The following is a 16,988-nucleotide window of genomic DNA, read 5'->3' as shown; positions in this document are numbered from 1 at the left end:
CCTCCAAGGATAGGCCTCCAGCCACTTTATGCTGAGGTCACTCCAGGAAGCCTCTTGGGCAAGGTCTCCTCCAAGACAGCTCCAGGAGGGCTGGTTTTCTCTCCCTCTTAGCCTCCATCTGGTCCTGGAAAACCCTCATGCACCCTTCAGAGTGTCCTAGACTCTTTGGAAAACTGACTAAGACTGTTTTTGCTACTTGGGGGTTTTAATTTCTCATACTATCTCGCTCAATTCATTTAGGAATTATTATATCCTGGGAACAGGAACTTTCCAATGTATCACCCCAGGAATTAAAACCCAGAAGAGGGGATGTATCTGCTGGTTGATCAAAGGCTTGTTTTGTTTGAGTAGGAAGTGAAAAACTTTTTTTGTAGAACATACTTTCCACATGCTGAGATACCTTTGAAGACAAAATAATTATAGAAATTAAGTCTATGAATTCTTTCAATAATCCAGTGTATTCTACTTAGCCACAGATGGCAGGGAGGCTGAGGTAATTTCAGGCATGGGCATACATAGTTGTGGGGGAAGTGTTTCTAGGACGTGGTGGGCTTTTTCTTTCTCTCAGAATCATAGTGTTCACTGTTGTAAAACTGGATATCGAGATGGTAGAACTTTCCAGTTCCCATTCCTGGTTCTGCTGTGTTTCATCTACATACGGTTATTCTCGCTCAGTTCACTCCACCTCTCCCTTTTCCAATGGTCCATCAGACACCCCACGCTACCTTCACCAATATCCAGCTGGTCCTTCTCCTAGCTAAGGCTTGAGTTGTTTATTTTTTATTTTTTTACCTTTATTTTATTTTATTTTATTTTGTTTATTAGGGTAACATTAGTTAATACAATTATATTGTTTTCAGTTATACATTATAATTTGACATCTATATATTCTAGGCTAGAGTTTTTGAGGCAATATCAGCACACAGCAGGCCTTCAGTCATCTTAGTGTTGAGATATAAAGGGGGCTGTTCTGGGACTTAGTACCCCAATACTAACCATTAGGTTCCTACACAACTGACCCTGAACGGCACCCAGGAGATTTCTATGTTATTAAATTATCACAGCTCCAACCCAACTTCCTCCATTCTAAAAATATCCAAGTTCTCAAATTCCAATAACTCTCTTCTCCTACCCCTGTTCCTTGTACGCTCAGCTCCGGTTCACCTTCGAAGTCTCTGTTCCGAAGAAGGGGTTTCCTTCTTCTTAGCAGGGCTCTCTGTAATAGAGTCTTGCCCTTGATTCCCATTTTGGAGATTGAGGCTTTGTTATCTTATCCACAAAGATATCTTTTCTTATCTGGTGAACTCCTATCTGCTCACCTCCTAGGTCTTCCAGATGTTACTCAGAATCTCTCAATTCTGCCACTTCTATTGGGCCCCCGAAAATTCCCAGTCCCTAGTATCCTACGACTGTTTTGCTGGGTCGAATATCTGGCATCAGCTGGACCTTCCCCCATCAGCTTCTATGGGAGCCCTGTCCTGTTGGGCTGGCAGATGGGGCATGGATCTAACAGCTCAGCTGGGCTTCATGGAGGCACTACACATACCAGACGGAAGCACAATAAATGACTACAGCCTCATGAACAGTAAGTGAGGAAAAGAGTAAGAATGATTTGGAGTTGGCCACATTGTAAGGTCCAAAAAAAGGGAGGGAGGGAGGAATACATCAGATCCAAAGAAAAAATTGTACAGTGTCACTGTAACTATGCCAAGAGATATAGTATTCTCATTAAAGAAAACTAAGTCATTTTAAAGTGAATGCCATATTGTACCATTATACCAATGTTAATTTCTTAGTTTTGACAAGTGTGCCACATTATTTAAGATATTAACATTAAGAAAAGCTAGGTGAATTCTCTACTATCTTTGCAACTTTTCTGTATCTAAATTATTCAAAAAATTACATTGAAAAAAAGGATACCAATGGAAACATTAAGTATTTGCATTAGATACAAACAACTTCTTTACCCTAAAACTTTTAGGCAGATGAAAATGGTTTTTGAAGGACATTTTGAAATCTCAGCTTCTGGAATAAACATGTATAGTAAAAAGGTGCAGCCTTGTATAAATTCTGGGAAGAATTAATTGATGCTTCTTGGTTTTATGTTAGGAAACTCAGTAACTTTCCTCAATAAATTTTTGACCTTTTATGGCCCTTGCATGTTCTAAGGATACATCAGTCAACAAAATAGATAAACTCTGCTCTCATGGAACTTACGTTCTATTGGAGGCAGAAGGAAATCAATAATAAACTGAATATAACAAATAAATAAATTATGCTGCATGACTGAAAGTGATAGGAGCTATGAGAAAAAAAAAAAGCAGAAAAAGGGATTGTAGTAGTATGCACAAGGGCTGGGCCAGGTGCAATTTTAAGTAGGGCGATCAGAGCAAGCCTCATTGAGAAGGTTGAGAGGAGCAAAGAGGAGGGAGATGAGGGCGCAAAGCATGAGGATATCGGGGGTGGGGTGGGAGTGAAGAGCATCTCCAGCAGCGGGAATGGCCCCAAGGTTCTTGATTTAATCTCATGTTGTTTTGAACAATAACATGCTGTACAGGCTTGTAGTCTAGGAGGAATAAGCTATGCCATTTAGCCTAGGCATGGAGTAGGCTATACCATCTCTGTGTATGTATACTCTGTGACATTTGCACAATGACAAAATTGCCTGATGACACATTTCTCTAACATACCCCCATGACTTATTTTTCTTTAGTGAGAACACTATATCTCTTGGCATACTTACAGTGACACTGTACAATTTTTTCTTTGGCTCTTTACTGTTTTGTGAATAGGTTCTGGGTGGGCAAAGGCAGAGCAGGGAAAACAGTTAGAAAGCCAGAGCAGGAATCCAATGAGACGATGGCTCCTTAGACCAGGATGAAGCAGTGAAGGTGGTGAGAAATGGTGTGCTAGAGCTGGCTTGTTTCAGTCTTGAAAACCATTTGTTGATTTTTTTAGGGAGTTTGCAAGCCAGTTGTTAAATATGCCATTATAAAAAATTAAATCATATAAACTTACAATTAAATATATTATATTGAAAACTAAAGTAATAAATTTTCAAAACTCATCCTTTCTTAATTGTCGTTACTTAATTACTTTGCTATGATCATTTATTATTATCTCTGCTATTTGTATCTATTCTATCCATATGGTGAAAATGCTCTAACGTGGGGTGCTGCTGTGCATCTCTTCCCATTTCTGTATCCAGCGACATTACATCAAGAGTTTGTCAGCCATGGTGGGAGTGTTGACACTACAGAAATTGACAAGTGCTACAAATCTGGGTTCATTTTGTTCTTAAAGAGAAACATTTACCAGCACACCACTGCCTTGTGCCTTTCCACTGTACCAAGGAATATGTGCTACTACTCCGTCTAATGTTTTCAGGTTCCCTCATTTTTATCACTTTCCTAGCCACAGAGCGGAAAGCTTAATATAGAGGCTAGCTAGGTATTATGACTATTACAACAGGATAAAAGTAACACACTCTCTTAAGTTTTATACCATCAATACATACAGTTACGAAAAATCGTCATACCTGTGACTGGATCTTTAGCGCCGGCCCTAGCTTTAATCCCATAGTGCTTCGAAGATGCTCCTCTGTGAGTAATGGCAGAGTTTCTCCATCGATTGCATGATCTTTAAATACCTTATTAAACACAAACGGTGTTAACTTTGTCTACATTTTTTTTTTTAATTCTTTTTTTCCATACAAGCATGTTAGTTTCGGAGGAAACATTAAGACTGCTTGAGGGTGACACAACTTTTATAAAATTTCATATTTTCAGTTATTCTCTTCTGTGCTCCAGTAGCACATTGTTCGTGTTCTTTAATACCCCTTGGAGTACGTTGTAGTCCTCTGTTTAAAGAACTCAGTTCCAGCCCGGAATAGCTAATATTTGAGTGCGCACCTAGGTCTCGTTTACTAACGTACCTGTAATGCGGTGGCTGGCACATAGTAGAAGATGTGCAATAAACGTTGCTGGACAAATCAGTGAATGAACAAATAGCCTCAGTAAAGGGATCTGGGTAAGAACTGTCACAGACAAATGTCGTCCCTCACATTTACAGGTGCACTGCCTCCCGTCCACTGCCTTAGCCTGATGGCAGAGGGAGGAGAGGAAGACGCAGATGGGGGCTGTCATGCTGGCCCGTTCCAGCAGGGCCTGTCTGACTGTGTAGTGGATGTGACCTTTCCTTCCTTTCTTCCTGAAACGGGGGAAGCTGCTGGTGGACAAAGATTCCAGGCAGATACAGAGATGGACAGGAAAAACTGAGTGGATTGGTAGCACCATCATTTCATGATCTCCAGCTTCAACCTGCCTGGCAATCCTGTGTTTGCCGACCAGCTTTCTCTTCTTCCTATTTCAAGCATTCTTCGCACTCCTCACATTTTATTTTAATTTTTGTAAATGTTTTTATTTGACTTTTAACCATATGTAATATGTAAAACCTCAACCGCCTCCAGGATAAAATTATAATCCTTCACTGGGTCTTCGAGGTTCCTTGTGACCTGGCTCCTACTCCCACTCCGGTCTCCTGTCTTGCCATTCTCACCTCTCCCACTTTGCCCCTGGCCCTCTCTGTGCCACTAGGAGCTATTCTCAAAATCCCAACTATACTAAATTCTCTCTGGCTCCTGATCTCTGCCTGGAAATTCTTCCTTTGCCTCTCTCCCGCCTCACTTCCTCCCTCAGCTGGTAAACTCACCATCATGTCTCACTTTCCATGCCTCTTCCTTTGGGAAGCCATGAGGCCTTCCTGTATGTTCCCACCAGGCCTCGTACCTGCCTTCTCATAGCACATTCTCACTGATGTAGAATCCCTTACTAGCATCCTTCTTCTGGACTGTAAGCTTCCTGAGCAGAACCATGTGTGTCTCGTTTCCACAAGGTGTTCCTTACAGGTGTGCCTCAGGACCCACTGAGAGCGAAAATCTTCTTGGGAAGCTTCTGTACCAGGAACTTTGTGTTCTAATATATTTTACTTGTTCACAAAATATAATTTTTAAGTTATTATTTCCTTTCTCATTTTAATTAAGCAAATCATAGAATGGCTAATGCAAATTAAGTTAATTTGGGCCAAAGCAAAAAAGTTGACAGCTTGGGTTAGTCTTATAGCCTTCTCTTGTGGAATTTTGAAATAGAATAACTTACAGATCTCTTAACCACTTTTAAGAACCCCTAGGGGCCCAGGTACCCTTGACTAGAAACCATACAGCCCAAAAACCTCTATGTACAGTAATTATAATGGAAAGAGCTAAATTTGTAGTTATATACACATTTTTTAAGTACTTACTGTTTTAGCCACCTCAGTTTTATTCAGCTGCAAAATAGGGTTAATATCTTCCTTGCAGAATTATGGTATAGACTAAATTTAAAAGATAATCTATAAATTATGTGTCCAGAATAGTGCCTCACATATAGTCCATGCCTAACGAAGACTACGTATCATTATTATGATTTTTTATAAATGAGAGAACAGCATAGAAAAGGCTAAGTGAGTTTCCCAAGAAGCACAGCTTGCCATTTAGAGAACTTATAAAATAACACACAGTTTATGATTCCTGTTCATAATTTTCGCTGCTTAAATACACTGCCATTCAGAAAAAGGGGTGCTGATGAAAATAGTTAAGTATATTAATGGTGGACATTTTGCTTTATTCCTCTTTCCTTAGTAGCAATTCCAGTGAGCAGTGAAGGAACCATGAGTGAGCACCAAAGAAAGAGAAACCATAGAGATAAATTTTCAGACAGAGGTTGGTGGTCAGCCAGGATCTGAAACGTGAGAGCTGAACCCTGAGCCGTGATAGATGAACCCTGGGCCTGGGGCAAGGACGCAGCACATGCCACCGTCTCTCAGAAGATGTTCCAGCCCCTCATTCTCACGAGAGCGGTTTAGGCCAATAGCACCGTATATATGTGCATATATTTTTAGTAATTTTGGTTATTTTCAGAGAGAATGTTTTATCTGCTCAGTTCTTTGAACTAGGCATTTACTTAGAACAAACAAAATGTGTTGCAAGGCCTCCTGGATGTCTCTAAACAGTCGAGCCACATCTGTTTAAAAGAATTCATTCGTAGAGGAATTTTGGGTTTTAGTTGTAGTTATTTTTTTCTGAATTTCTTTTTCTACCTACAGAAGGCAGGTGGTGGGAGGTAGATGATTAGGCACCTAAGGCGGACATGAGGAAGAAGAGGGTTGGGTACAGTGGGTGTAACCTGACTGTCCAGAGTCTGTGAGTAAAATCCGAAGGGACATTTAAGACCATGGTTCTTTGTGAGGGTCGTGCACAAGCAGAGATGCTTCAGAGCTTGTTGCACCCAGCGGGAGCCAGGGGATTCTCCCGTTTCCATACAGAACGCTGTCACTGAGCATGGCAGCGTTGTGCCCAGCAGAGCAGCCGTGTTCTTGTAGTTGATCTCACCAGTAGTCACTTTAACAAGGAAACAAGAGAAGGACTTGATCCTAAACACATTTGCAAAACACCTAGAAATAATTATTTCTGCTTCTTGGGGTGGAGAAGGGAATACTGACATCCTGTCGGTGAGAGATAATGAGTCAGCAAAGTATGGGTATTCGTGTTTTTGTATTTTTTACATACCCGTGAGAGGACATTTGAGATGATAAAGCATAAAATGCATATAACATTATATATTACAAGAGTGGTTATTATAAACTGCAATTTTATGACTGCATTGCTAACTGATTAAGAATAATGAAAGTTCAAACAGATTCAATCCAGCAGAAGTCATCAATCACATGTCCGTTATGCACAAGGTTGGTTGCTTCTTTCTAGCTCTTATCAGAATTGGGTAACTTCATTGTACAGTGGTTGATATAGCACTTGATAAGTGACATAGATAAAGTTAAAAAGTGCTTCACGACTAATAATAAAATAATAAGGTTATACTCATTAAATAGCAGACAGTAGGACAAAAAATTTTATCAGGTATGCAGAAACATGAAATAGGTGACGAAGAATATAGCTTGCCTCAAAAGTAACTTGAGGTTCTGCTCTCTCTAGAAGCCTGATGCAGTGATGAAATTAATTTACTGAGTACTTACAAAGTGCCAGGCACTCTTTACTGCTTACAATAATTTTTCGAAAATTTATTATACTATCCCCATTTTACAGATGAAAAAACTGAGGCACAGAGAAAAGAGGCAACTCGTCTTAGGTCACATGTCCAGAAAATGGAAAAGTCAGAATCTCAACCTTTATTTTCTGGTTTCATAAGCCATACTCTTAATTACTACTCTACATAATCTTTCCATAAGTCTCATTAACAGAACAAAAAAAGAAAAAGAATTAACAGCATTACATAAAGGAAAATATCGCAAAACTAAGATCAGTTAATTATGATGTTAAGTCAGAATGTCTTTTTCTTGCTTTTTCTTTAATATATAAATCAAAGACAATAATATTCAATTTAGTAGGCACATTGTTGCTTGGAATTGCATTATTAAATCACTTGAAAAAGTAAACTATATGCATGAAAGCGAAGCAGTGACATAAACTTCAAAAACTTGTCAACCCATGATTTTTGTCACCAATTTTCCTATATGAATGAAACTAGTCTTCATTCCAACTGTCCTAACATCACTGTAATTTTTTTAATAAGTAGTGTTTACCTACCAGATTGAATTATATGTGTGTATGCGTTTTTGTATATTGCTTCAGTGTAAATATAGAATTAAAAAATATATAATTTCCAGCTTTTCAGCTCTATTGCCTTCTTGTCTTTTTTAGAACAAAGTATATATTTTCATTACCTGTTACGAATAGCCAAAACTTCTGGTACAGAAGTATATGCCCCCTAAAATGTTTGTTATATAGATGAGTAGCGAATGTAGTAAACATTTATCATTGTTTTTGGATCTGTGGCTTCTAAATCTCCCAACCTGGGGAGACATCCCACCTCTCTAGAGTCTTGTTGAAACATAAACTAAAGCCAGACACTGGCTTTTCCAGGTGGGTTGCGGGCACATGACCCAAGCTCCATCACATAGAGGCTCCTTTCCCAAGGTAGACAGGGCATAAAAAGGGGAGATTACTAGGAATACTCTCTGGGGCAAAGTGCAAGTTTGACAGAACTCGTTATGGAAAAAAAATATATTTCTAAGTGTCTTACTTTTATGAAAATAATTAAATATTAGGTCACCTGAGCATAGTCTGAACAACCCGGAAGGCCACTGATGAAATTGTGCACATCACTCACAGTCCATTTCTGAATATCTTCATCCAAGGACAGATTTTCCCCAGTTGTAACCAGTGTGTGTGTTCCTTTAAAATGGGGGAAGAAATTATTTTGTGACGTAAAATTTCCAAAAAAAAAAAAAAAAAAAGAGGGACACTAAGAGCACAGTTTTAAGTGTATTTGCATTAATTTCCTCATATTCTATTACCACAGAATGATTCCTTTACATAGATCTAGACATAAATTCCCTAAAGAATATCAAGAGTTACTGAAAGATGTTTTCTAAGAAACTTAGCTGCCTCCTTTCTTTTCTTCCTGTAAAGGATCTTTAATGACAGCATTATCTTAAATAAACAAAGAAGTTCCTGACTGCTCCAACTTCTCTCAGATTCCAATGGAAATGCCCTGTGGATTTCACTCTCCAGCTTAACACCACTATGATGTCATAGGGTTTATCATAACACATGTTATGTGATTTATCATGCTCTCTGGGCAATGCAAAAATTTAGCTGCATTTTCATCAAAATGGCAAATTAATACTTTGTAACAGAAGTAGTTGGTCTGGTGGCTAGATTACATCATGTCCCCAGTCTGAATCTCTGTTTTAAAATATATTTATCTAAAGAACTTCTAGAAAACTATTCCGTATTTTTTGTTACTGTTGTTATTGTTTTGGTTTGCTTTTTTTTTTTTTTTTTTTTTTTTGAGCAGTGCCTTCATATGTTTAGGTTAGGTTATATGAACAGTAGTGGGCACTGAAAGTTAATGCTTCTGTTTAATTGTTTTTTTTCCTACACTTAAATACAGAGGAGATAAAATTAATACTTTAAAGCAAGAAGCCCCTTTATTTCAAAGTGTTGAAGAAATTAACAGCAAATTAAATTGAAATTTTAATGAAAAATTCTGGTAGGTTTCCCCAGCCTTCCTCATACTTGCTTTCCTAGCCTTTACTGAAGATGCTCTATATGACAATATACAAATAGCAATGAGTTTCACTGATACGGCTTCTTGGAACTAACTAATAAAATAACTTCGAGAAGAGGTCATTCTAAATAGGATTTGAAAAAGGAAGGAAAAAAGAAGCATGATGGTTATAGATCACTATGTAACTACCGAAGGACTTTGGGACCTGTGGTTCACAAGAATCTGCCATTGGCCCCTGGCTCCTGCATACTCACCCGGCAGAGATGGTTGAGGAACTGGAGGGTAAACCCCATTCTTTTCACCACAGGCTGCAAAAACCTGCTCTGAAGTCTTCTCTTTCCCACTGTCCCAGGCCTTTGCTTCCAGAGAAGAACCAAGAGCTGCCCAGGGCTTTCTATGCGTGAGCTCCAGCTCTCCACAGATGTTTGCAAGAGCCGTAGTTGGCTTTTCATTGGTTTCGCTTGACGGCTGGTTGTTGAGAGCTTCGGTTTCAGCGTCTTTTGCATACTCATCCTCTTCGTAGGGAATCGCATGAGTCTGACCTAGGGTTTGTTCTTCCGTTTGACTTTTGGAACTCTCAATATCACTATCTAGAACTTTCTGATTCCCTGCACCTCTCCTGAGACGACGACATTTCTGACCCCAACTCTCTAGAAAGTGCGGACTAGTTGCCGTTAGCATGGGGTTTCCCTGAATGGTTCTCAGGGAGCGTCTGTGCAAATGCATGTCACTGGCAGGGAGCATGCTCCGGCTGTGGCAGGTGGCTGGGCCAGCAGGGACATTGGGGCTGTAGAGGAACGGTAACCCAAGGCCTGCTAGCCCCTTGGGATTCATTTTTTCTAGTCTCCTTTGCTGATAAATGGCATGCATTTCCATTTCCATCCTAAAAAACAAAACAATACATTTTATACAATCCAAGAAAACCTTAGAAATATAATTTTAATGGCATTCTGCCTTCCCTAAGATAGCACCTGTGTTTCCTATGAGTCTTCACACTACTTACCTGAAGTTTTTTTGGGGGGAAACACAAATTCCCAATAAACCACCAGGAAGGAGAGTTCGGGATAAAATCTGAGGACGAAGGGCATGGTTGACTCTCCCAGGGGAAGTCGAGGCCAGTCTTTAGAGCCTTACCTCTGGCAAATTTAACAAGTTTGCCTGTTAAGTTTCTATACATTTTTATTACAAATTAACAATGCAGCACAGGGGAGTTTCTTGCCAGAGATTAATCATCAAAGAGATTAAAATTCTAGGAAGAGGTTTTTAAACCCTGCAGTACAATTTTAGTGGGACTCCAGAGCCACAATAAGTCAATGCAAATCTCGACCGTTACAAACTAAATTAAGTGGCAGGGGTAGGGTAGGAAGAAGAGGGAGGGCTTGTTTTTGCTTACTTTACTTTACTTTTCTTATTGGTCATCACCTGGACCCTTTAGGGTTCAGTAATAAGAGAATTGACTCTGATTCCTTCTCTCTCCCCACCCTGCCATTAATGCTGGCTTTCCTTTCTCCTGGTTGCTACAACTGAAGGATACTGTTGCATTGACATGGGGTTGTCTGGGCTCTGATGGCATTGTCCGAAGTGGGATTGGCAAGCTTGGCTCCTATTTTGGTCAAAACTGAAGTCATTTAAGACAGAAATGCCAATATGAATTTTGGAGGAATTACAGTGAGGCATTTAGTTGCCAGGCATTGACAAACTATTATGGCCTATAAATTTAGCTTAGCTATGTAATTTCTAATCTTGCTTTTATCCTTAATCAACCTGTACACATGTTTCTATATGTTTCTTTTGTAATATCCCTGAAATTTGTAATTAATCAGAGTACGTGCATATATATATACACACACACATATATGTGTATATACATATATATATATATACACCCTGAATATATATGTGTGTATATATATACACACACATGAATATAACAACATATACAAATATAATAAATGAATGAACATATATATAAAATATATATATATCTATATCTATTTACCTATCTTTCTAAAACAAATGAATAAACAAACAAGTGAATGAATAAGAAATAAATTTTAAAAATACTGTTGTGTTACCTGGCAGTATGCTGCCTTTGAATGATTTCATTCCTTCTGGTCATTGCCTTTATGGATTCAGGTGGTAAAATGCCCCAACCTTAAAAAAGAAAACTGCCATTCCATCCACAAACAAATTAACAACATCTACTTGAAAATAATAATAAAATATAATGATTTAAAAGAGTATCTTTTAAAAACCACCGTTTGAGCATAATGTTGGAAACAACATCAGATCATTGCTGTTTAGCAACTCAAGTGACTTTGGTGATGGCCTGATAACGCTGAATAATTTTTTCCTTAAGTATGGGTTTCATGATTGGTGAGATTTCCTGTCATATTTCAAAAGGAAAAAAATAGAGTGAACTGTGGATCTCTTGATCTCTTTCTTTTGAAGTAAAAGTTCGTAGCTTTTGTTGTTGTTACAAAGAATTTGTTGACCTTCAAGAAAAAAATATAACTAAATGCTTCCTGATGCACTAAAATCCCTGGAAATAAATGCTTGATTTAAGTGGATAAAATATAAAGTCCTCTGTGGGGACATTTTGGTGTGTCTGAGGTAAATGCTTCTTCTAAAACATTTCCAATGGAGTGTGAAGCAATTATATTCTTTGTTAATGTCGACCTTTTAAAACATTTTGAAATAATGGCTGCATCGTCAGAATTTGAGTCTCTATTCTTGCCTTGGTAACCTCGTACTATATTGATTTTTTATTTCTCTACACTCCCAATTCACTTAGGGTCTATACTGGTGCTTTTCAAACCATCTATGGTGAAGGAGCATTTTTTTCTTTCAAAATTTCTAACTCATCATGAACCAATACTCTTAAAAAATAATAAATTATTTTTTTAGAAAATTGAAATGAAAACAAGGACATATACAAGCATAATTTTAAGATATTGGATTGACAGACATAAAATAACCTTGTCAAATTACCATAAATTTTTCTAAGCCCTGATTCTCTATTTATGCATTTATTTGTACAAATATTTCCCAGACCACCACAAGTCCACAGAGCACACTCTAACCATAAGAGATGCACAAATTGTACTTATCATATGTAGTTTTGTTCAATGATAATTTTACAAGTTTATATCTGTTCCCCAACAAGAGTGTAAGTATTATGAAGTCTAGAACTGTTTCTTATACTTACTCTGTACTAAGCCTAGTAGAGCTCATTAAATTATTAAAAGCAACCTATCTTGAAATAAACCATAAGGTATCTTTTTTAAATGAGATTCTTTGTCATTTATAAAATTCAGAGGTTAGATGAGATGATGTCTAAAAATTCTCTTACTCCAAAGCTCTATATTTTTACAGTTCAGTGGCTTCAAGATATTCTCCTTAGATAGCCACCAGGAATGAAATTGCCACCTCATGGCATACTGCCCAAAGATGTAGAGAAAGTCCATATGAGCAGTCCAGTGTACACAGCACAATTCTAACCATTTGGATCTTAGGACCCTCTGAAATCTGGACTCATCAAAACTATTTCAAGTTTCTCTCTCTTTCTTAAATAGGTGACCTCAAACTTAGTGTTAGTCCAGCTGTAATAGTCGCTCCTTACTTAACATCCCAATTTGTGAAATGCACCCTTCTCTTAGTTTCTACTGTACTAACTTACTTAGAAACTTGGTTTCTATAGGAATGAGTCCTACCTTGCCTTTGCTTACTCTTCTGTACCTCAGCCTTGAGGAGGGAGGCTGACCTATATCCCCAGGACAGGTGATCAATCTGCCTGTTTGTATCCAAATATGGCAGCTTCTGGGTTCTTCACTATTAAGAAGGACACTCTGAGTCTCTTATGTTTTTATCTGTTGCCTGTCACCACATATAGATTTATTGGGATCTTGCTGCCAGATGGGGCTTCCATCCAGGATCAGCTGTGGCACCTGTCTTATTTGATCCCTGGGCCACTCCAGTGGGGGTGTCTAATTTCATATTTGGCCCTTGCTCGGATGCCTAATCTCATTGCAGTGGGTCCATACATTGTGATAGCTCAAATCCAGGCAGGCTTGTATCTTCACTGGCCCTGGAATCAATCCGATTTCTTTTTGGGTCAGGCTTTTCACTCACATAGTTCCTATCTATTGAGAGTTGTTGGAATTGGAAAGCAGAAACAAACAGAAACTCATAAATATAGTTTTGGAAGATAAGACGCATCAGTTCGATCTTCGGTATTGTGAGGAAATTCTTACCTGCTAGTCTCTCTGGAGCCCTCACCAGTCATGTTTTCACTGTTTCCACTCTACTGAAATGTCTCTTATCAAAATCACTAATGATCTCCACACAGCTAAATCTAATCGTGTATTCTCAGTCTTCACCTACTTAATCTATGAGTGGCATGCTTGACACAGTTGCTCAGTCTCTCCTTAAAACCCTTTCTTCTCTAGCCTTCTAGGCCTCCCTGCTCCCCTGGGTTTCTTCCCACTGCACTGGTTGCTCCTTTTATTTCTCCCTTGCTTTTTCCTCCTCATCTTCTTGACGCTGTTGATATGTCCCAGGAATCATTCTTTTAACTTCTATCCACACTCACTCTATAGATAATCTCATAAGTCTCATATATGTTGATAACTTCCAAAATTATGTCTCCAGACTGTCTCCAGAAGTCATCTCTGGACTTTAGCTGCCTTCCTGACATCTCTCATTGATCGTCTATTAGGTATCTCAATTGTAATATGAGCAAAACTGAGCCTACGATATCTCTCCTGCCCCGAGAACTGTGTTGCTCTCAATATTCCTCAACTCAGTAAATAGTAACTCCACCTTTCTGATTATTCAGACCAAAATTTTTGATGTCATCTTTAACACTCTACTTTCCTCACAGCTTAGATCTAAACTGTGAGGAAATCCTATTGTTTTTACCTTCAAAATCCAACCACTTCTTATTATTTCTACTGTCACCACCCAGGGCCAATCCATCATAATCATTTGACTATTCCAGTTGTCCATTAACTCCCATCAGTTTACCCCCAGAACTTTGGTCCTATTAAGATAGTTCCCAACACAGCAGCCAGAGTGATCTTGGTAAAATGTAAGTCAGACCATGTCACTTCTCTGTTCAAACTCCTCAAAAGCTTCCCCTTCTTACTCAGAAAAAAAAGATGAGTCCTCATTATGACATGTCAAGTCACATATAAACTTCCCCAAGCCCCTCTAACACTCAGATTTCATCTCCTCATGACCTCATCAGTTCCTTATACATAAGATAAGACAGATTTTCATGTTATTCATCAGTAAATTGGTGGTTGGAAAAGTTAATTTACACTTGGTCACAGTGGTGGAACCATGATTTAAATCTATATAGCAACTGCAGAAATTATAAGCATTAATACTATGCAGTTCTACCTCCAAAATTCAGCAATAAATTTGATGGCAAGCTTTTTGCAGTTGTTTAGTTCACAGTAGCTCCACAGACGAGAGCTATCTACCGCTCATACCTGAGTACACGTGATTTGACAACATGTTCGGCATATTTGCGTTTGGTAGAACAGAGGATCCAAATTGGGAAGGAACACAAAACTGTCTTGGGTCATTTGGAACTACAGTAGAAGGCAATAAATCTCTAGGGGAAAAAGATATAACATAGATAAAATGAGGATGGGATTGTACAAAATTTCCATTGCAAAGCAGTGAGTTTTCTTTATTGCCATATAGGATTCTATTATCTCTTCCTAAAATCAAGTATAGAAGTCCTGCAATGTCTATTGGTTTAAGTAGAAATATGCTAAGAAAAATTAGGAGGAAGGACTCTACTAAGGAAGAATTGACCCAGCTGACAACACAACAGAGAAAGCAGGAAAGTTTTGGTGATGTCTGGAAAAAAAGATCTAATCAAGTCTGTTACTGCTTTCTCGTTTTCCATGGCCAACATACTGTTCTGACCACAACATTATTTTCTTATTTAATAGAGATATTTGGCTTGGGTTTTGCCATCTGGGATCAATGCTTGGCTACCTGGTGGGTAATTGATTTATTTTGCCAAACTTCAGTGATCTCTAGAAGTCCAAGTTTATTGTTTACACTCCGTGAACAGGAATAAATAATGGATTTTACTTTTTCCTCAGAATGTCAAAATATTCTAAAGAGGGTACGATTGGAAATTGCCATAGTGTGCAACCTACATACTGAAAATATTACTTTTATTGAAAAGAAAGAATTGTTCTATTACAAGGAAATCCAGGGTGCCCAATTGTCATGAACTGAATTGTGTCCCCCAAATCCACATGTTGAAGCTTTAACCTATGATGTAACTGGATTTAGAGATAAGGCCTTTAAGGATAATTAAGGTTAAATGAGGTCATAAGGGTGAAGCCCCAATCCAACAAGACTGGTGTCCTTATAAGAAGAGGAAGAGATACTAGGAGTGCACATGCACAACGGAAAAGGCCATGTGAGGACATAGCATGAAGGCAGCTGTCTTCAAGCCAAGGAGAGAGGTCTCACTCCAAACCAACCCTGCTCACACCTTGATCTAGGACTTTCAGCCTCCAGAACTGTGAGAAATAAACTTCTGTTGTTTAAGCCACCTAGTCTGTGGCATTTTGTCATGGCAGCCCTCACAGACTGAACTAATGTCTGTACCTGTACAATACCTGTCACATAGTAAGTGCTCATTCGCTATTTCCTGAGTATGTAAAGCAGATCTCAAAGGAGAAGTAATGGGAAGTGTGTCGAAGGTATGGCCAATAGAGTATCTTGACTTGAATGACTGCACCATACACAGTTCATTGAAATAACAGTAGACAATAAAATAACACTGAGGTTAACATCATTTGAAAACCTAATGACTATCCATGTTCTCCTTTCACCAGAATATTATGTTGGAGGAAAATACCTATCCACAGTAGGAGGATCAAATGGTGAAGGAACCAGTGGGATCCTTCGCTGCCCTGATGCTGTCAGTAAAGGGTTCATGGCCATCGTTGGGTTTATCATCAATACCTCTCGCCACTGATGGAGTTCTAAAAAGAACCAGATAGAGCTATGTTAACAAATAACTACTTTTTGAGAACTATTTGAATTATTTTTAAACACAATGAACACCTATGATATTTTCCCAAAATTTGGAAAGACTAGCTATACCAAGCTTTCAATGCCAAAAACAAACAAACAAATAAAAAACCTCAATCGTAAGCACCCAAATACAATTATAGAGCTCATTTTTATCCATGTGCTCCTGTAATTTGTTGCAGAGTCCACAGGTAATACCATACCACACTATAAGCAATAATAAAATTAAACCAGCCCTGCAAGATTCCAGAAATACCAACTTCCTTTCTTACAACTTATTTTGATTTGTATGTTTCCAGAAGTACAAACGCAGATATTCTCCCATATATTTTTAATTGTTGGAAAAACACTCCTTAGTTGATTAGATTAAAACAACAAAGAAGGGGGAGACTTCTTAATGACTAAAAATTATCTAATTAGAAAGGATACAGGCTGAAAGCATGAGACTGTATTTAATTAGATCAGGTAACTGAATTATATTCAAACACAACTGAAGACTCAACTTTATCTTCAGAACTTAGCAAAAAAAGAGGCCATTGTGAAAGGGATAATATTTTCCTTTACTTTTTTTTTTTGTTAATCATTAATGTTCTTTGAATAATTTAAGTAATACACAAATACTAGTTAACCAGGCCATTTTAGCTTCATCTTTGTCACTTAAAAAAAAAAAAAGAGAGAGAGAGACCTATAACTATGTTTGGAAAAAAATAAAATTAGGAAGAAAACGTTCTGCTTTTCAAAGTGGTGATCTTCCTTTCATTCTTTCTTTCTTCCTTTCTTATGTGTATATTTGAT

General features: G+C 38.2%; 1 protein-coding gene across 1 annotated transcript; it reads right to left on the bottom strand.

Annotated features, from left to right (window-relative positions):
• Positions 1-232: 232 nt before the first annotated feature.
• SAMD7 (sterile alpha motif domain containing 7) lies at positions 233-16,118 on the bottom strand. Its single transcript, XM_016148115.2, has 7 exons — positions 16,018-16,118; positions 14,621-14,745; positions 11,201-11,279; positions 9,380-10,008; positions 8,166-8,287; positions 3,539-3,649; positions 233-400 (listed from the first exon to the last, which is right to left on the bottom strand). The coding sequence occupies exons 1-7, from the start codon at positions 16,116-16,118 to the stop codon at positions 233-235; spliced, it is 1,335 nt and encodes a 444-aa protein (XP_016003601.2).
• Positions 16,119-16,988: the final 870 nt, after the last annotated feature.

The sequence above is a fragment of the Rousettus aegyptiacus genome, unplaced genomic scaffold (genome assembly GCF_014176215.1).
Source record: "Rousettus aegyptiacus isolate mRouAeg1 unplaced genomic scaffold, mRouAeg1.p scaffold_m13_p_4, whole genome shotgun sequence".
Classification (NCBI taxonomy): domain Eukaryota; kingdom Metazoa; phylum Chordata; class Mammalia; order Chiroptera; family Pteropodidae; genus Rousettus; species Rousettus aegyptiacus.
The sequence above is the reverse complement of the archived record's forward strand: the minus strand, read 5'-3'. Positions and strand labels throughout refer to the sequence as shown.